The sequence below is a fragment of the Bactrocera neohumeralis genome, chromosome 6, assembly GCF_024586455.1.
Source record: "Bactrocera neohumeralis isolate Rockhampton chromosome 6, APGP_CSIRO_Bneo_wtdbg2-racon-allhic-juicebox.fasta_v2, whole genome shotgun sequence".
NCBI lineage: Eukaryota > Metazoa > Arthropoda > Insecta > Diptera > Tephritidae > Bactrocera > Bactrocera neohumeralis.
This window is the reverse complement of record NC_065923.1, coordinates 66,162,637-66,185,321: the sequence shown is the minus strand read 5'-3', so window position 1 is coordinate 66,185,321 and position 22,685 is coordinate 66,162,637. Positions and strand designations below refer to the sequence as shown.

Here is a 22,685-nt window from a genome sequence, read left to right as displayed (position 1 = left end):
AAAAGCTTGAAGCTTATAGAAAGTGTAAACAAAGTGTGAACATCAATAAACAAATATGTGAAATCGAAGTGCAAATTTTCACTTCACCTTTGGGGCAAACACAGAGTTCGTAAGATTAAATTTAGCGTCGTATGAGCAGCATTTACAAAAAAAAAAATTCAGCAACAACAAAATGAAAAGTTGAAAGAGAGAGAGAGCTACAACAACAATATTTTGATTCACAGCAGATTGCATTATCCCTGCCACAAAGTATTCCAATATGTAGCATGTGGCATGTGACATTTCCTCAATTTTCAATACATCAATTTGTGCTCATGTGGCAGGCAGTAAGCTGCTAGCTCAAGCATCTGCTTCGGCTTTGCTTCGGCTTCAAACTGTTTAACGCTTAGCTGCGTAGAGATTGCCAAAGTGATTAGATTGAATATACATATATACTTGCTTCACTAATATATATGCATATAAGTATAGACATTAGGGTGGTTTTTAAATAGGTTAGAATGTATTTTAAACAGATTTTGTTATGCTTAAACTTATATCGATACTTTGTAGTTGAGTATCTTATATACACACTTTGCTAACGCTTATAGGCTATTACACATATCGCTAGAGAGTCCAGGCACAAGCTTCCAAATAAAGCATGTGACAACATTCGCCTCATTAGCACATTTTCTGTAATATTTATAATTGGATATATATACATATGTATTTCATAGACATTTTGTCCCCACCAAAAACGACGAAATAAAAATGTATAACAGGAGTACCTGTGATGAGAACCTAAAACATAAATATTATACCCTCTCTTGACCTTAATCGGACAGTTTGTTTGGTAGCTATATGCAATGAGATTTAAATAATATATTCAGAGATTGTAGCAAAGCTTTAGAAGGTAACGTATGCCAAATTTTGTGTAGATATCATTTAAAAAATTTTTTTCCATATATCTGTTCAGTATATGTATATAACATATGTTTTGATTTTTAAGGACAACTCTATTACACATAAAGCATATAGTCCAGAAACGGAGGAGATCTCTTACGAAAAGACTGTTATCAAAACTTGAAGAACTTAAAATTAAATTATAATGTATTTACATTCATCCATCTAAAGGAAGAACTGCTCTATATTTATAATTTAATTATTAGAATAATGTTTTACGCTTTTAGTAACCTTGAACTGATTTATACATCAACATTGTTTTGTAGAAATTCAATCAATTAGAACTTAAGTCAAATCTAGACTTCAAAGCTCAATAGTTTTCTTGCAGCAAATTGCAACTTGCTTGGATTATTCATCAACTTATAAAGATGTATGTATTTACTCTAGTATGCTCGTTCAACAATTCACATTTTTGATTGAACTCTGTTTTACGTTCGGTAATTGTTCCGCACCAGTACCTTAATGTGTGTTACAAATACACCTTCGTTGCACTTTCAATCATTTTTAGCTCGTAACCATTTCTTATTGCTCTTCTGGTCGCATGAACTGCTGAGCTGCTAGTTATCTTTGGTCAGTCACTCATTGGTTTATCGAAGCAATTTTACGCTTGAGTATGCACTGTGCAGCAGTTAAGATGCATATGTATGCATGTGGTATTTATGCGCTATATATACAAACTCGTAAATGGTTGCATGCACCACACGTACATAAGAAAAATATAAAATCTAGACAGTTGGGGAACCGCTCAAATACAAACAAATCTATATTCTAGCCAAAAATCTTTATTTTTCAAATCTAAAAATTTGGTTGGCAACATCAAGGAACATTTTTAGTTATAAAAAGTCCTTCAATCTGGTTTATTCCATGTTATCAAATCGATTTGATATTATTTAATCCATGTTAGAGCATTTTGAAAGTATGGCAACACGGTTCAAAAACATATTTTTGTTAAAAAAGAATCCTTAAATGTTGTTTATTTCATATCATCCTACTGATTTGGTTATGTTATATCATTTAATCCATGTTAGAAAATTGTGATAGTATGGCAACACTGTTTAAAAAATATATTTTAGTTATAAAAAATCCTTAAATCTGGTTTATTCCATGTTATCCTATTGACTTAGTTATATGTGATTATTTAATCCATGTTAGGACACTGTAAAAGTACGGCAACACTGTTCAAAAAATATATTTTAGTTTTAAAAATCCCTTCAATCTGGTTTATTCCACCTTTTTCCATTGATTTGGCTATATTTATTGTTTATTTCGCTATAGGGAACTTTGAAAGTATGGCAACACTGTTCAAAAAATGTATTTTTGTTGAATAAATCCTTTCAATCTGGCTTATTCCACGTTTTCCCATTGATTTGGCTATATTATATTGTTTATTTCGCGTTAGGAAATTTTGAAAGTACGGCAACACTGTTCAAAAAATATATTTTAGTTATAAAAAACCCTTCAATCTGGTATATTCTACGTTTTTCAATTGATTTGGCTATATTGTATTGTTTATTTCGCGTTAGGAAATTTTGAAAGTATGGCAACACTGTTCAAAAATTATATTTTAGTTATAAAAAACCCTTCAATCTGGTTCATTCCACGTTTTCCAATTGATTTGGCTACATTACATTATTTATTTCGCGTTAGGAATTTTTGAAAGTATGGCAATACTCTTCAAAAATATATTTTTGCTATGAAACATCCATCAGTCAATCAGGTTTTTTCATGTTAACTTATTGATTAGATGACATTATTTAATTTACACCACACTGTAAATTTCACTATTTATTCCAAAAATTTTGGATCCAGTTGGCAACTCCTACAAGAATTTTTGCTATAAACTTACTTTAATACCTTTTCTGCGATATCCATGATTTAATAATATTTATAATTTCAATGTTAAGTAAAATTTATTAAATAAATAAATATGGTAATCATTAAATTTTGTTGTTATTTAGGCTGGCTGTACTATGTATTAAACGGTATAATATGTATTTCCTTTCCCGATTTTTGGACCACATACTACTAGTTTAAGAACGAATGATATAAAATCTTATAATTGAAAGAAATTATCGATATTTAGTTACTAAAGTTATCGAAGTCTGTTTTAATAATTATCTGAAATACACCGTCTTGTTATATGCCGATACATAAATATTTATCGATAATATGAACCAAGTCAATATCAAGTATACTTTTCTGGCATTAGTAAGTCCTTTAGCCTTATCAATAATTCAGTATCGATCGATTGCTTAACTTATCGATTTTTTGTATATCGATATTTAAGTATATCGATTTTTTTTATATTTATATAAAATTCGATTCGAATTCATTTAAAGCTCGCAACAATTCAGATGCACCTCTCAAATCAGAAAATACATCTCCTGCACAATTTTATTATTATTTTTTTTTTAATTTTTTTATTTTACATAATCTTTAACGTCATTGCAACCATAACTCTGCCTTTACTGCTCCAGCTCACAAAGACTCAAGCAGCCACATACTGAAATTCCAAATGTGAAATTGAGAAATTCTACCAACTCCATTTTGGTAATACGAAAATTCCCATTGCCAACAGCAAATTTTCGGCAAATACGATTTTATGCTCAATTTATTGCCTCCGGCCATTCAAAGTAATGACTACTTGTATGCGCAGGTACATTACATGCAAATACACATATGTATGTACATGTAGCATGCAAGCAAAACACCGAAATGCAAGTTGAGGGAGCTCAAAGCACATGTGACCATGCAAGCAACCAAAAGCAGTTGTTGTTGGTAATTGCAAACTTGCCACAAGCTACTGCAAAGAAGCTTAGCTGTTGTGAAAGGTGTCCATCGAGTTAGGTGAGAGCATAGTGAAATTTTGTGAATTTTTGTGTTGCCACAGCGTATATGAATATCGTGTTAATAGTGCTTGTACACACATAGGTATACAGCAACAATAAGCAATATCGAAAGAGTCGTATTTCTTATTGAAGCAAAAATACTTGAGAACAAATCTTGTAGTAGAAGTCAGCAATTTAATATGTGGGTTGGAAAACCAATAAAACAAATGTGGGTGGTTCTGTGTGCATAAAAAATTTATATTTTGCTGGAAGCTACATTGCGCAATCATAATAAATTTTTATTTATGTGAGTCGGAGTACTTGAGTGTGTTGGTTTTTTTATTCTGAAATTTCAATTGAATTCCCATAATAACAATCACTCTTCATAGGTTAAAGTAAATCCAGCAGACTTACGAAGAAAAACTCTTGTAAAAGATAAAGAGCCTACTTGTAACTTCTAACCCTCTGACTCTATTACTTTATCTGCTGGATAAAAAAAGGCCATACTTATGCCTGGACCGAAACAAACTATGTTCCAAAAATGCGCTCATCCAATTACAATTTATCTCGATGTAAAGAAAATCTTTAGTAACTTCACACACTGTTCTCACTTTCGTTTCAGTAACCATTGTGTTGGCGCGCTCGTCTGACAAGTGAGTATCTGGTTGAATAACAATATATTTTAGGCAAATATATCCTTTGTCTCTACATTGATATCTTATGCAGAAATTTCTGTATTTCACTGCTCGAAAATCCATCCATTTTGAGATCTGGAGATGAGGTTAAGTAAATATTTCACATTTTTTTACAGGATTTGTTCGGAAAGTAATAGGACTGATTTTCTTCCGTCAGACACTGTACTTCAGAGTGTCCGCGCACCGACTGGATTCGGTAGAGCGCGTTCCTAGCTAACGAGCTAGCAAAGATCAGTTGTCTTCGAGCACCTGTTAAGTCAGGACAAACATTTTCACGGGACGTGTTTCTGTGAGTGGTGCAAGCCGAAAATGCAGAGTTACGAGATTAAATTCTATGTGAAACTCGGTAAATCTGCAACAGAGACGTTTGATATGATCAAGCAGGCTTTCCCAGATGTAGCTGTAGCAAGAAGTGGTGTGTTTCGGTGACACCAGGCCTTTTTTGAGGGCTGGGAAGAGGTCGCTGATGAAGACCGGGCTGGTAGATCTGCGATTTCGACAAACAACGACAATGTGGCTCGTGTGCACAAAGTTTTGAACTCAAACCGTCGACTAGGTATTCGTTTAATTGCCTAGATGTTAAATTTATCAAAATCTGTATGACAGAATACCTGAACATGCGCAAGGTGTGCACGAAGATGGTCCCAACAGTGCTCACTGACGACTAGAAATTGTGGCGAGTTGAAGTGTGAAGAAAATTTGAACATGTGTGAAAGTGACCCCAAATGTTTGAATAACGTAATCACAGGTGACGAGTCATGAATCTTTGTGTATGATCCCGTGATTTTTTTGGTTCCTCGCCTGAAAATGTCAATGAAACACAAGCATTTTGAGACGATAGAGGGGATCCAAGCAGCATGCACCTCGGCTCTCAAGGCTATTCCGGAGAATGCCTTCCATGACGCCTTCAATGCTTGGAAATCGCGCTGGCAGCGCTGCATCGACGCAGAAGGAGCCTATTTTGAAAGTTTTTAAAGAATTGTAACAATTGGTTCAATACTTTTTTTAAATCGACTCAGTTTTATTACTTTCCGGACAAACCCTCTACCCTGAATAGAGTATAGTATATCAAATTTTCGACCAAAAACCTTACTTCCAAAATATATAATATTTTCTTAACACCCTGATGACATGGTAAGGCAATCTTTGGCTCTGTCCGTCTGTATATACACATAGCGGAATAAAACCAAAAATCAGTTTTTATGTTATCGTTCTGAAGTTTTTTTGTTTTTTTGTTTTAAGAATCTGCACATTTGTCAGAATCGCTGACATCGGATAACTGTAACTAATAGCTGCTCAAATCATTGTACTAAAAAAAATTTTCGAAGAAATTTTTTCGATGGCGCAACGAAAGCATATAGCTGACATGCAAACTGGCCTATAAAATCCAATCAAAAGTGAAGGGACTAATCAAAATCAAGTACTTCTAAGGAAAACAATACCATATAGTAACCATTAATCGTGACTGAACGAAATAAAGTTTAAGATCTCTTGGCCTAAATTTTATTTTATGCTATAAAAATTCAACTGTGAAGTATATTGTCGTGTAACCAAAGTTGATGTTTTTTCTTGTTAATTTTAACACCTTTGTTCATATGTTGATGAATTTGAAAATCTGTCTAGAGAGAAAAATTTTTCTTTTTTTTATAATTTTTGTAAAGTATTTAAACAGCTGTGGCCCTCAAACATTATAAAAATGTAGAATATAAAATATCTGAGGTCCATTCTTGACTAAATAGTTACAAATTTTATATATGTAGATAACGGTTTGAAAATATAAAAAATATCACAAGTCAGCTGGAGTAATAGAAACATATAGTAAGCAGCGAAACAAAATTTATGAGAAACAACAATGTTATATGAAAGCGCCATCAGCTGCGCCTTATAACTATCCGCAAGAACAGCGAAACCAAACGTGCTCTCCCTACCAAGCAACAAGTGATGAATATTTTCGACAGTTCACAAAAACATATTTTCCACCTAAATATTACATTCACGTGTCTGCAAATTGCTTTCCGAGCGAATAAACTCCTATATTGCCATAAGTAGTACGGTTGGAAACAATTGGCGCCCACTTCATATTTCAGTTGCTGGAATTAGAAATTGTCTACCATGAATAAGTCCACCCCACTATGTTGCACGTGTCCACCCACATAAAATATGCTACAAAATATATTACGCCTAAGTAGCGTGGCGTGTTTGCTAAACATGACTATGGAAAAATATGTAGTTAAAAAGAAAAAAGCACACAAAACACCACACACCAACGAGTGAGATAAGTAAAAAAGGTACAAAATACAATTTGGAGGCAATAATAAATAAGATAAGCGCAAATATGCCATCGCGGGTCAAGCTAAACAACACTTCGGTGCGCACAAAACGACTGCTATACATACTTGTACTCTCAAACTAGCGCCATGACATACTCTAATAAAGGCGACACAAAACGAAACGGAAGTAGAAGAGAGCATGAAAAACCTTGCAGTTGGCGGTATAGAGTTCACTGGCAGGCCAATTTTTATTGCGAGTGTGTTGGGTTAGTGTCAGAGTGCCAACTTAGAGCACGTGGCAACACGTATATGCAACAATACAAAGTAGCGTTTAAGGAAGGTGTGTATGTAGGTACTTGAACCCACATACTATATACATATGTATGTGTAATATCTGCCCACAAAAATCCAAACTAGATTTTGTTATACTTATTTTCGCCTGAGCATTTATGACCATCGGCACTGATTCAATTCCCATTCGGTGGACTACAGATTTACAGGGGTATATAAAATAAATGTTGCAGAGTTTTATTTTTTATAATTACATAAATCTGTAACTGTGTACACAAAGTACATACCGGTCAATACATTTGAGCTTACAGAAGAGTAGTAAATTCTGAATTTGCACTTTTACTTCGATGTTGAGGGTATTTGGAGCAGACCGTTAAGCTAGTTGCTAGGCTATCAAAGTTGTCAGCAATCTAGTATGGAATGAGATTTTATGTGAGTTGGAGAGTATTGCAAGTTTTATTGTTCAATGGAAATTTAACTTGCACTGGAGTCAAAGAATATATGGTTTGGATGTCGCTAGTCTGTAAGAAACAGTATGAAGGAAGAGATGGGAGGCGAGAGAGATGAAGGGAAAGAGGAAGAGAGAAGGATATAGAGGAAAGAAGAAAATTAAGTCAACGAGATATCTACAAACTATGAACAAATGGGGCACAAGTGTATTTTATACCAAATAAGCTCACTCAAAAACAGGCAATAATAATATTAAGGAGGAAAGACATCTCAGAAATTTTGAATACGGAATAAAACTTCTTACAATAAAGTTAGGTTGGAAACTTTCTTTTTCATAACAAGGACCTAAGTATAAGTATAAATATAAGTATAAGTATAAGTATAAGTATAAGTATAAGTATAATAAGTATAAGTTTAAGGATAAGTACATATAAGTATAAGTATAAGTATAAGTATAATAAAAGTATAAGTATAAGTATAAGTATAAGTATAAGTATAAGTATAAGTATAAGTATAAGTATAAGTATAAGTATAAGGTAAGTATAAGTATAAGTATAAGTATAAGTATAAGTATAAGTATAAGTATAAGTATAAGTATAAGTATAAGTATAAGTATAAGTATAAGTATAAGTATAAGTATAAGTATAAGTATAAGTATAAGTATAAGTATAAGTATAAGTATAAGTATAAGTAACGGGTGGTGCAAAAATCAGAAGATGCTATAAATTTTGCAATTTATCTCTAATGTCAGTTCTGTTTTGACATTTGTGTAGTAAACACATGCGAAATACACGTAAATAAACAATGGTACGCTACACTGCGTGCCACAACCGACATGCTGAAGGATGCATTTTCCGGGCGTCCAATCTCCCGTTTTGACGATTTGCACTGGCCAGCAAGATCGCCTGAATTGACTACTCCAGACTTCTTTTTGTGGGCTTTTTGAAATAGCGGGTTTATGTCAACAAGCCTCAGACTCTTGCAGCTATAAAAGACAATATCCGTCAAAAGTGTGAGGACCTATCGCCGGAAGTTCTGGCCAAAGTGATGGAAAATGTCATAAAAAGGGCTCAAATGACAATCGACTGTGGCAGCGGCCATTTACATGATATCATATTCTCGACTTGTATTAAAAAAATTTAAAAGACCAAAGTCATATAATATCAAAATATTAAAATAATCCACATAAAATATCAAATAATCCACAAGCAGAATCAAAGTTTTTAATTTTTAAAAAATTTTTCTTTTTCCATAAAACATCGGAATGTAATTTTTGCGCCACCTGTTATAAGTATAAGGCACCCTATATTATATGTATGTATGTATATGTATTAGCTGTAGCTATCTCATCAATCCAACTAACCAATTCCTCTTAAAGACCTGCGCCTAATCATATACAACATAAGCGTATTGCCTACATTTTGGCGCAATAAAAATTTGTTGCAAATAATAATAATTTTATTGCCGTCACTAAAGTAGTAGCATGATTTTACATTATCTGCTGAAATAAAATTATCTTCACATCAATGGAGAGATTATCTTGTATTTACCTACCTATGTTTGCTTACTGCGTATAATATCCGTTTATATTTATTTTGCGCCTATTTATTTCATTTATATTTATATCTTAAATATAGTACTAATACCGTAAGGATAACAGGTAATCCGTCACAGGTGTTTTATCTAACATAATATCCCAGAACACAATCACAAATTTTCATTTCAAAAGCTTTAAATCTATTTATTTGTTACTTAAAATATTTATGTACGAAAATGCATGGCAACATTGTACCTTGGGCGCTTAAATAATGTAAGCCCAACTGAAAATTTGTTTGCTATAATATAGGGTGCCTTTATGGCGTTATAGATTTTCTTAAACGAATAGCTGCCAAACGGGTTATCAAGAAAAATATGTATGTATAGTATACTTTAACGATGAGAGACTATACAGTATCATGTTGTATTTTTCATTCCGAAAGTAATATTGGTAAGTCTTGTTTAAATTTAGGATTTACAGTCAATGACAACCAGAAAAAACATTGTGAAATAAACAGAGAGGCTGGACTTCCTGAGAAGATACTAGCCATATAGCGAAAGTTTTTTTCAAAAGATAAAATTTTCGATATTTTATTTTTTGCCCGTTTGAGCCTTTAACATATACCCTTTATTAAAAGACTACTCATTATTTCTATAAATATTTGCTCTGCTAAGATTGTAGTCCCCACGTTTTGCCAACGGGAATTTTAATACCGTCTGAAGGACGTTACTTTTTAACAAAGCGGCTTAAAAATGGACGGCTATAAACTCATGAGGGTTCCTTCAATAGCTTATATATTTTTATTTGATTTTATTGTTAAATTTAATTTTTTTCTATTTTTGGAAATGAGAGACTGCTTATTTAGTCACACTCAAATGGATTAAGCCAAAGATGTATACACATTCCTATATATTTACTGCAATTCATATAAATAAAATGCATATACATTTCCATCTACCATAGTTCTCTACCTTAAAGAGTTTAATGCATATCTTACGCTTTATTACAATTTTTCTCCGAAATCACAAAAAAATTGTGTGCATGCTTAAGCCTGCTCGTGACACTTTTGTTTACTATACTCTCGTATACTGTGTAAACACCTTTGATTGAAAGCCAAATTAAAAGCATCCACTCAAGGTATGAGTAAACATACGTATCGTGGAGTGTTTCACAAGTTCAAAGTGTGCGCAAATGTGTGATAGTAATGGCATAAAGTGTGAGTGCAAGTTAATTGAAAGCAGTAATCTGATATAATCAAAGGTTGGCACAAGGTCTCATGGCTTCACAACATGTATGTGTTTTAATGCGCAAGAAAACAGGGAAAATACAGGAGGAAGAGAAACTGAGAATTACTTCGCAGTGTGCGGTTTTCTAAGAAGTGTCCGTTTACCATAAGTAAAGCATGTTTCAGTAAAATATGTTGAAAATTTTTCATATATCCTATAAATTTCATCTGCAAGCAGTTGGTTATAGGTACACTATACTACTTTGTGTCATTTCAAAGAATTATGTGCAATACGAAAATGTTCGAAAAAACCTCCATTATTCTTCATTAATATTTTATCAAAAGCCTCCGAAATCACTAACCATTAATCTATTAAGTTTTTGTGTAAGAAGTGCTAAACGAAATATGTTGCCACATACAAGCTCTTAAGCCCTGAACATTTCCTTGCCTTCCTGTTCAGCGCTTGCATTTCTCCAACAACTTCTTTCCACATGTGAGCTAATAATTTATAAGCAAACATTTTCTTATACCTGGACTACGTAGTCTATGTTTCTTCATATGTATGTTTGTCAATATCATGGCAGTTGGTAGTGCGATTCACAAGTTCAATGGCATTCTTTTTGCTTTTGTGCGTAAAGTAAAACTTTTTCCCGTTACGTTTGAAATAATTGCCGTTAACTGATTTATTTTACGACAACAGACCACTTTATTGTTTTCGTTTTTGGTTTTGTTGGTTTGCCCACCAAGGCTATTTGAGTGCTAATTTTCACAATATGTGACCGTATTTTATGGGGTCACAGTGAGTGTAAACTCAGTAAATATACTCAGAAAAGCATTTGTGCATATTGTATAGTCGAAGAGGAATAAATGAAGAGTCGCACGTGTCAGGAAGTCATGAAGTTTTATTGCACTAAAATTGTTTGTTTTATTAGTAAAGACAATTGGGCTTAGTAATTTGTGGGACGGGAAAAGACTACCGGATGCCGTGGAAATGAAGTGAACTGTGCAAGTGTTGGGCATATGTGCGAAGGTTGACTTGCTTTTGACGGGGACAAAGCACTGATCAGGCGATGTGTTAACATCTTTAATATAATATCTTCTTAAACATGGAGATCTATATTTAAATGCTTATATTTTTTTAATAAAATCCCAAGACGAAGTTAAACAAACTTTTTTCTATAAACCACCTCAAGTTTCAGAAGTGATGAAATTACTTTAGAAAGTTCACCATAATTTTAATTACTTTATAGATTCCAGCAAGTATGTACGTATAACAGCTCTGTATTAAATATCTTGATATTTCGAGTTTAAGCTATCGAGTTTATTTTGACTTTAGGGCAATAGGATGAGAAAAGTATTATGCAATACTCGTATAAGTCGCTATAGAGTATATATATAAAAAACCCAGCAAGAGGCTAACGAACTAACTCCACTCAGGGAAATTATTTGATGGAGGAATGTTTGTAATAAGTGGAGAGCTAACAGGCACATTTATAAAAATTTTATTTTATTATTTACAAGGTCCACATAATTAAAAATAGCCGTAGGCAATTAATATACTCAAAAGTATAGAGAACAGGATTTACGGCAGGATTACTAAATTCTCCGTCGTCACAGTTATTTAGAAACTCTTAAAAGTGAAATGAGCACAAACTTTACTTTAAACATTACTTCACTCACCAAAAACATCATTTTAGAACAAGTTCAGATCTAGACATTGTCTGACAAAGCCATAAGATCAAACTAATACAATTATCAAGTTATAACAGAAAAAGTTTGTTGTTTGTTGGCTCAAGCTATATTAATAGTTTCCCTTTCGCTTCTCGATGAGCTACTTTGAGACGAACAAATTAAACCATTTATGCTTTCAAACTAAAGAAATAAATACCTATTTTTTATATTTTCTTTACAGATGGTATAAGATGGCACTTGGAACTAATAACTTTGCGCTTCTGCACCTACCGACCTACGCCAATACGTAACTCAACTAAGTGCAGTATACCAAAAAAATAACAGAAAAGCTTTGAAAGAAGCAAAATTTGTCGAAGAGATCCAACAAAATGGTGTCCAACATATCGAATTTATTCTACATCAGTCTACTGGCGAGCTTTATGCCACAATACGCACAAGCCGGGAAAACAGAAGCCAGCGAACCGCCTGCTGGGCAGGAGCATGGCAGCGCTAGCTTGGCTATGGCACGCGCTCGAGCGCTGGCGAATATACAAGAACAACTTTTACCGAATTTAAATCTCTTACAATTGGAGGCAAATGAGTTTCTCAGTCGGGTCAATGGCGCCATCTATAATATGACCTTCAACGAGACTTTCGAAGAGGAGATGATGTGTCACAATGGGCAGAATGCGATTGCCAATCTGGTCACGATGATACTCTATGCACTCGTTTGCATTATTGGGCTCTTCGGCAATACACTCGTTATTTATGTGGTGTTGCGTTTTTCGAAAATGCAAACAGTCACCAATATTTATATACTCAATCTGGCCATAGCCGATGAGTGCTTTTTGATTGGCATACCAATACTCTTGTATACAATGCAAATCGGCAGATGGCCATTTGACGATTATGTGTGTAAAGCTTATATGGTGAGCACATCGATAACACAATTTACATCGTCGATATTCTTGCTGATCATGTCAGCCGATCGTTATATAGCTGTTTGTCATCCGATATCGTCGCCACGCTATCGTACGCCGTTCGTATCGAAATTGGTCTCGGGTTTTGCTTGGCTGACGTCGGTGCTACTTATGTTGCCCGTGATACTGTTCGCCAACACGGTGCAGTCGAATGAGGATCACGTGTCGTGCAACATTAAGTGGCCCGAAGCACAAAATACACAATCGGGTACCACATTTATACTGTACACACTGACATTGGGCTTTGCCACACCGCTTACATTCATTTTGATCTTCTACTTTCTCGTTATACGCAAATTGCATACGGTCGGTCCAAAGCAAAAGTCCAAAGAGAAGAAGCGCTCTCACCGCAAGGTGACCAAACTGGTGCTAACAGTGATTACAGTATACATACTGTGTTGGCTACCCTATTGGATATCACAGTTGGCGCTCATCTATTCGTCGCCAAGCAAATGTGCATCGAGACTCGAGATCACCATCTTCCTACTAGCCGGCTGTCTTGGCTACTCGAACTCGGCCATGAATCCCATACTATATGCATTTCTGAGTGACAATTTCAAGAAGAGCTTCCTAAAAGCTTGCACTTGTGCAACTCGTAAGGATGTCAATGCCCAGTTACAATTGGAAAATAGTCTCTTTCCAAAATTTGGCAAAAATCGTCAATCGGATCGTTTATTCTCACCGAAGAAGGCGAAACAGAAGAAGTTGCTGGTAACACGTAATAATAATGCTGCAAATATGCACAACGCGGCTTCAACAACAACCACGACAACGACGAATACAACAACAACTAGCAATAATAGTGCCGCCAATCAAATTGTTGCTTACACGGATCCTCAGACCAGCAATTTCCCGACATTGAAGACGCCGCTAATGACAGCTAACCAACAAGCAGCTGGGAACGTTGTGTCGGGCACAAATGCAACCGTGCTTTTAGTGCCGGACACATCGTGCGCAGACGTGTTGGAACATCAGTTCGCAGCTGAAGGCACGACGAAGCCGATTGGTACCGATATGAGTTGTAAAGCGCCTGTGTTGCACACGGACTTATAAGACTTGGCTATGGGTGGTCGTACGCCAGTCGAGACCATTGTCTATGTGGCAAAGAGATGAGTATCAGCGAGAGAGTTCCGAAATGAAGAGTTGATATGAGCGTTAGTTATGACAAGAAAATGAGGATTAGAAAGTTTATAGAGTGAGCGAGTAAGTTGCGTAGGAGTATATAGTTGAGACTGAGCAGTTGTGCTTGGGTAATTAAAAGATCGGCTTCTACTAAGCGGTAGCATATGGATAGATGAAAATCTTAAAAGCAGAGAGAAAGAACTGTACGGTTTGATTTGAATATAATTGAAGTCACTTAAATATTTAGGGAAAGTATAGAAGGCATTGATATCTCATAAAGCACTAAGTAGAGTAAGAGGGTGTGAGATGAGCTTTGTGATAAAACTAGCGCTATTAATGATATTTCGACTTGAAGATATGTATATTAACTAAAATTAAAAAGTCAAATCATGAGCTGAGTTTGAAAGCGTTTATAGCAAAAAGAGTAGGGTTAGTATTCAAAATACTTAATATTAGGAGCTTTACTTATATATCATATCAAAACTATGCTGTTAAGGTATATGATCAAACCTCAATTCATATAACCAAAAAGCTTTTAAGCGTAAAAGCTTTGAAAGCTCCCTGAGTTTATATAGAAGTTTCAAGGCAGTTAGTAGCAAGTGATTTTACGTTCAATAACAGCATATAACTCAGTTGAATACTAGATAACAAATTTTGATTTTCCGTTATGGTATTCTTTTTATAAGATATCAAAGCTTCGCAGCACTTTTTTATTAAACCAAATTTAAAGTAAATTTCAAAAACTTTTTATGTAAATAGCTATAACGAAAACCAGAAACTATTTTTTAAAAAGCTTCCAAAACTTTAATTTTTTTAAAAGCTTCCTAAACTTTAATTTTTTGAAAAGCTTCAAAAACTTTAACTTTTTAAAATATTTGTATGTAAATAGCAATAACGAAACCCAGAGTTTTTTTTTTTTTGAAAAGCTTCCAAAACTTTAACTGATTATAGTAAATTCAAAATTTGCAGTACATAAGACTATCGATATCACCGCCTAGTATAGCAAAAGTTCTTCAAATTTTCATGTACGCCATTAATGTAAGGAAATCTGTTGCTAATTTACTTGTATACAAGTATAATGCTTGGAAAGCTAGAGTTCGTGAATTTAAAATTTTTAGTGCTTGTAAAACATTTGTACAAAACAATATTAACTTTGTAATAGTTTTTAAAATGTGACACAAAAATCGTGAAACTTTTCTTAATGAAAATAAAAGTCCACGCAAGTATAATTACCTTAAGCTTTGAGCTTTTATGTTTAACCGCAATTATTATAAATATAAATGCGATTTTTTCACTTTTAATAACAATCCGATTCGTATCACCTCGAGCAGTTGTGTTTTTCAAAGCACTGCTATACGATATTTTCAGTATTGAAACTGAGTGAAAGCTTTAACAACTCTTAACAGCTTACATGAGTCTAAGAGGAAACATTCAGCTATTTTTTTTCACCACACTCATTCTCTTCACCTTTGCCCAAGTCTTTTGGTTCTGTTGTGATATTTGCACATGGCATACGAAAAACAGTTTAATTTCAAAAATAAAAATAAATAAATATTGTAGATGTTAAAGTAAAGTTTGTATTAAATTAAAAATCAGCAAAAGAAATAATATTAATTAAATTTTAAATTTTCAATAGCATTACCTTTATGAACGTGAAAAAATTAAAAGAATTTTAAATATTAAGCCATAAAACAAAAGTTAAAGTCATATACCAAATATTATCGTTCTCAATAAAACGTCGATCGAATTTATCTGTTATTGCAGTGTTAGATTCCATAGTGAAATAAATAAATTTGAAATTTAAGCACAATAAGTATTATCGACTAAATAGGTACTTAAGTTTAAGTTTGTAATGAAGAAAAAGAAACTTTATGTGTGTGATATGTTCAATTTTAAGATTTATATAAAAAAATAACAATAAAATTACTTTAAGCTGCTAAATTTAATGACGAAAACTTCAATATATATTTATATATATATATATAAATGTTCTAAATTTTTTTTATTGTAAATTAATATAATGTTATAAACAATTATCAAAAAATATAAATAAAAATATTACTTAAGTTCCATATTATATTCAGCTTTTTATATAACAAATTAGCTTTGGAAATATAATTTTAGTTTATGTTATATATTTTTGAATTGAGTAATTGAGTAATGCCTTGCGAAATTGTAAATCAAAAACATTATTTATCAAATTATTTTGTATGAAAAAATTGCCTAAAGGGCTTTAAAATGAAAATAAGTATAAAATGTTGAAATTTTTTTAATTAAACGTGTATTTTAATATTAGCTAGAAATAATATTTAGAATTTTAATTGTAATATAAAATAATTTAAGTGTATTAAAATTAAATAAGTAACTCCAAAAAATTATTTTTATTTTTTACTTTTGGCATAAAGCAGGTGAAAAAGTAGTAGTTTTCTATTTCAACCATATTCCATAGGTTTTATGTTCACGTATGTCAGGGTATGTCAGTCAATAATTTAATATTACGAAATTCAAAAAAGAATAAAACATCGCATTCTTGTATAAATAGAAAAGTTAGTGCTGAAGAAGTGTGGAAATGTGTACAAATTCTTTGCTAGTTATTGTTTTTGTTTTTCAGAAAGTAGCGCAATTCGGTTTAACAGTTCTTGGAAGCAACAGGCATAACTCTTATATACTGGTCTAATAAAGAATAAGTACAGTAACAAACATTAATAGCTCATTTATTCGTCGCATTGGGTATCTAACCGGTGCAATCTATTTGACCCACCTACGTCAAATACTTTAGCCGCTAGATCGTTTACAAAGTCCTATACCTTTTTGGAAAGCTCATTTCACGCGCTAACACGTGTTTGATTGATTGTCGTTTCTTTTAAGTCGTTCGTGAGTTATAGCGTCGCAAACATGGAGCAAAATAAAGAGAAAATACGGCATATTTTACAGTACTACTACGATAAAGGCAAAAATGCATCTCAAGCCGCCAATAAAATTTGTGCAGTTTATGGACCCGATACAGTTTCCATTTCCACCGCACAACGATGGTTTCAACGTTTTCGTTCTGGTGTAGAGGTGGTCGAAGATGCGCCACGCTCCGGAAGGCCTGTCGTCGAAAATTGCGATAAAATCGCTGAATTGGTCGAAAGAGACCGGCATAGTAGCAGCCGTAGCATCGGTCAAGAGCTGTGCATGAGTCATCAAAAATTCATTTCAATTTCAATAAAAAAAAAAATTCAATAAAAATACCGCAAGACTTTTTTGACAACCCATTATATAAAATAATAAAATAAATAAAAAATCAAAGCATATTGGAATTTTGAGCTGAAGACGTAACTTAAGCACATGAAAGTAAACACTAAACTAACGCTACGCTCTGAAGAGTGTGATGATATATGGTATACGGCTATGCTTCAGCAATGCCGTTCAACTTATTATTGTCACACCTTTAGTGTTGTCAATAATATTGTCTTCAGAGCCACTTATCAAATTATGTCTAGTGAGTGGCCACTTAGAATAAAGGAAAGAGAAAACATAGTTTATTGGAAATATAACAGGCCAGTCTAAAAGTTATCAGCCTACAATAGTAAAACACAATTTTGTTGACCAAAATCAGACCATTTAGATATCATACTTGAGATGGTTTGCAATAATCTTCTGTCTAAGACCGCTTCTATGGTCTCCGGAGAGGATTTTTATGTTCACTACCAGATTAACTTTTAAGATACTTTGTCTGAGCTATTAATCCTCAGGAACTACTCAGAATAACTTAAATTTTTCAAACGCCTTCAACTCACTTAATTTAATTTAATTTCTCGCAAGCTTTGCAATCATATGAGCGAGCTCTTTCTCTAGCGGCGCAAACACTGAAAGTGTAATTTGAAATTTAGACAAAAACAAGAAATTCACCATTCACAAGAAAACCCACAACTATTAATAGCAGGCAATATGAGTGAGTATATATGGATCTGTTAGCTGTAAGAAAACAATAACCATACCATAAAACACAACCACAACAACAATGGTCGGGATAACAATGAAGCGCGCCGACGAATTGGGGTCGAGCTGTGAAAATCAGCGCAGAATTGTAAGCTGCGGCGGAAAGCATTCGATATTTTTTGTTTCCTTTCAATGTATTAATGGCATGTTTTCACTACTCAAATTGATGCTGACTTGTATTGTTATTATTGTTGTTTGTTTGTTGACAAGCGGTCCACGCTGGCAAATGTCCGTTCATTAAAGTGTGTGGGAGCAAGGCGGCACAAGCTCAGCAAAATTTTTTCGGGAAACAATCACTGAACCCAAACGCATTACTGTTATATTTACTGCATATTGAGGCGAGAGTTAGGCTGGTAAGTGTATTTGTGTGTGTGCGGTTCCACATGTGTGAGTAGACAACAGATTTTGGGATTGTTAGTCAAACAATGGCTGGCAATTCGAGACACAATGTGCGGGTCTAGTGCTTTATGTTAGAATTCTCTGAATCTGTACAAAGATGGAAGGAGTAAAGTTGTTGCTAAATGAGTAAATCGAGATTAACAGAATTTGTTTACAAAATTGCTGAGTATTTTGTTCGGAAATTGCACAAATTTAAGAGATTAAAGTGAGGTTGGAATGAAAAATATCTGCCCAAAAATAAAAGACTCGATTTTATTCATACTTGTCATTTCCTCAGCTTGACATAAAAATCCATGAATCCAGTTTTCAGTTTAAAAAATTTTTAATTACAATCATAAATAAACTATTTGTTATTTTTACTATTAAAACAAGAATTACTCGGCCAACCAACAATGGAGGTATCTCGTCGACAATGTGCCTCTCATCTTAATATTTTTGGATTGATTCATACAAAGAAAAATTAAAATTTTTTGCTATTAAAAGTGCGTTTATGCTACCTGAACTGAGTGATATACATTCAAGACTAAAACTATGGTAGTTTATGGCTGAAAATTAAACTATATAATTGTGAACGATATTAAAAACTTTAGCTGCACATTCGACATATTAAAGCCGGTCGAAAAATCTATTAGCATACTTAAAGCAGTGTATAACTTGTCGCATACGAAGACCATAAACAGGAAAAAATGTATCTAAGGTAATCTCATATATGCCGATAACAAATTCCTATTCTATACAGCTTAGCCTTGAAATTGACCTTGGCAGTCGAGGTGAGCAATCCCAAATTCACAGATTCGTTAAACGATGAAGAACTTATTATCTTTGTATTTTTTCTCACTCACTCTTCTTCTATTATTACAAACAAAACTTTAAATACCAATTGTCAATGGATTGGAAACATCTTTCACTTGTAAAATATCAATTTTCCGTATACCACGACGACAGATAGAAAACAAATATCTACCAGAATCTGCTTCATTATATATCTTTAAGAAATGGCCTTTCTATAGAGTTGATTTTGATATGTAAGGAGAGCGTTCATTAATCAAAAAATCTCGCTTTCTTTCTGCATAACTCATTTTCTATCATTAAAAATCCGATTTATATTTTGAGCTTTCAAAAAGCTCAAATATATTTCTGTACAGTGCGTACTCCCTGCTGGGTTACAATAATATTTTATACAAGTTCTTTGGACATATCAAAATCCTGCATATTGTCATCTAGAAAATATAGAAATTGACTCAAAAGCTGCCAAAATTTGGTTTACGATACACTTTTCGAACAAATGGGTAATAAAACTCATTAAAAGTTTAATTTAATAAATTTTTCGTTGACGTTCTTAAAATCTGGCTTCATTGCTTTTGGTATGACTGAGCACCTATTGTTCAAGGAGTCTCATTCAAGGTTAATGATTTGATCTAAGGGTATTATTCTAGACCTTTTTGGACACTAATTCCAATTTTTTCAACTTTTGTCAAGAAAACTCATCGCTCGAGAAATATATTAGTTCTCCTAAGACCCATTCTATCCAAGAGCAGTTGCTATCCAATAAAACTCTAACAGACTGAAACTGATCTCTAACCAACCGGATACTATATCACGCTTAGTTGATTCTTTATGCCCAAACGTCCGTTATATCCGGCTTTCAAATGAAAGTCTTCAAATATTGATGTTAGGAAATATTGTTTATTTCTGGAGAAAGTATAATTCATGCCTATCATCTTCTAAAAAGAGGTAAAGGTCTGGTTTCTGGTCTGGGTCTGGTTGGGTTGGGTTAAAAGCTTTATGAACTTAGCATAATGAGGTTGGGTTTATTTAGGAAATTAAATTTTCTAATCAAACTTTTAAATGCATGAAATCACGGTTTTGCTGATCTCAGATTCTTTTAATTTTTTTCTATAGATTTGAGATAAAAAATGCATATAAGGAGTTTTACCATGTTCAAACCCTCATCGTTACCTTCTGCGAACTTGGTGCACCAGCCGCCAAGCTATGACATTCATAGTAACTATAGTTCTTATTTTCAATATACAAAAAGATTTGAAGAGATTTTCATTTAAAAACTGGAAAATCTATTTCCAAAGTTCACTCATAAGCTGTACTCACTTAACCCAGCAGTCTAGCGCTAAGCCACATGTGCGAGCATTTGCCAAAGCAACCATGTCGCACAGTTGCTACCAGCCACAACAAAAATCCCTCAAGAATTTGAAAAAAAAACAAGTAATCTTTTCTTATTTTTGTTGCATGTTGGTTGCACTCAACTTTTCACACTCGCCTTTGTGGTGTAGTCGCAGTTTTTCCTGCTTTCTTTTATTGTTTTGAAAAGTGAGCTTTAAGTACACTTGAGAGTGACAGCACACAACCAAGACAAAATAGAAGGAAGAAGAGAAAAGAAAAGAAAGTGGGAGCTACATCGGAAAACCTACATTTACGCAGAGTATTGATGGCTGGCAGCAGCTTAAGCTGAGTTTATTTTTTCTTTCAACTATGTAGGTATGTTCGAATAAAAATGGTTAGTGTGAGTGCGTAGCGAGCGTTGGCACATTTTGACAGCTGGTGTTAAATGTCACTGCTCAGCACTTTCTAAAAGCTATTCAACTATGAAGTTGTTGTAAGCACATACACAGGTTCGCATACATACATGCATATATACTAAACAATTTTTGTGAACAAGTGTGTCCATTGCGTTTGAGTGTGGCAATGCGTAGGTTTTATGTATTTAAGCTTCAGAGATTTCCTTTGTAAACATTAGGGGCATACCTAATATTTTTTGTTTTTAATTTTCGAAAAATAATATGTCCTTTTGGTAACTTATTTGCTACTTTTATATATATATTTCGATGATTTTTGTAATTATAATGAAAATAAAATTATAAAGCATGAAAACAAATATATGTTTACTAAAAAAGTTTTTAAGTCTAACTTTTAATAAGGAAAATCCCTTTCCACAAACGAAGAGCCAAAAAGTTAGATCCACCCGAAACACTTGCATCTCAAAACTTAATTACCTAAATTTTTCAAATTCTAAAAATTGTATTAGAACCACCCTGAACATACATATATATCTCCAAATATTTTATACGGAATATTGAAATACAATATTAGCGCCACCCCAATTATCCATGTTAAAAAGAAGTGTCCCACCGAGCCTAAAAACAAGGTTTGTTTAATTTTTATAAACTCTTAAACTTTAATTAGGACCACTCGAACATAGTAAGTCTCGAAAGACCTAGACACAAACTACCCATGTCTCAAAAATGTAATATTAAAAATTTTGAAACTTATATTAGGACCACCCTAATATCTCTTAAACATATTTTTTCATCATTAATGTGCTTGATTATGAAAAGAACCCAAACATAACAGTCGGCAAGTATACTACATATTTGTATGTATGTCACTTAACTGGGTAAGGAAGAGAATTAAAGCGTCTCAGATACTTAACAAAGCTTTCAATTGCGATTGAAATTGCTTGTAATCTTCTTTTTATTTTTCTTTGAGAATTTTCCACACATGCTTTCGAGATGCAGTGCAGCTTGTCCTGCCTCAGTTGCAAGCAGTATTAAGGAATTTCAGCAGATTTCACAAATCCTCCTGAAATAAATTATATCTAAATCAAAGATCTACAGTTATTCTTCTCGAAAATTTCTTAATGTTATTCTCATAAAACTCACTAAACCGTTTAGCAACAAAAGTACTGAAACCAGTGAAGCATCAGTCCCATAATGCTTACCAAATTTTCAACCTCCAAAAATGAAAACCTACATGGTAACTGAGTACTTGAAGGTGGTGAGGTTTGAATAACGTCCCTATTTTCGCTGGAAAGTAAACACAATTTTTATTGACACTGGATAGAAGAGACTATAGGAACATGATCGGAATACTAACTGGTCACTGTCTGGTGGCGAAACACGCCCGCAGAATAGTGCCGACAGATCGAGAAGACTGCAGGAAAGCGTTATGGAAACAATGGAGCATCTCTTGTGCACTTGTTCTGCATTGGCAAGACTATGCACTGAAAGTATAACGAATAACGGTATAATGCACTGGAAGAGGTATCGATAGTGTGGCCATATATGTAGTTTGTTGAAATTCGCGTCAAGCGCAGGCATCCGAAAGGATGACTACTCCTCATGGACCTCGTAACTGAACTCCATCTGGTATCGCAAAGGACCAAAACTGGTTTATGCGTGGCTCGTTGTGCTAACCTAACTAACCTAACATATTTTCGCTCATACTTGCAGTGTCTAAAACTTCCTTAGGTTAATGTGTCTGCACCACCAATGGGATAAAT

The 22,685-nt window shown here is 33.7% G+C and overlaps 1 protein-coding gene across 6 annotated transcripts in view; it reads left to right on the top strand.

The window, feature by feature from the left end:
- The window catches only part of LOC126761254 (somatostatin receptor type 5-like), a 59,633-nt gene extending 43,425 nt beyond the window's left edge, over positions 1–16,208 (top strand). For 5 of the 6 annotated variants that reach the window (XM_050477258.1, XM_050477254.1, XM_050477259.1 and 2 more), the window contains exon 3: positions 12,148–16,208. In XM_050477258.1, coding sequence (XP_050333215.1) covers positions 12,296–13,939 — 1,644 coding nt within the window. In that variant the 5' untranslated portion in view covers positions 12,148–12,295 and the 3' untranslated portion in view covers positions 13,940–16,208. Of the gene's footprint in view, positions 1–4,389; positions 4,421–12,147 lie in introns of all 6 variants that reach the window. The other variant, XM_050477257.1, reaches the window with a different exon arrangement.
- The last annotated feature ends 6,477 nt before the right edge of the window (positions 16,209–22,685 follow it).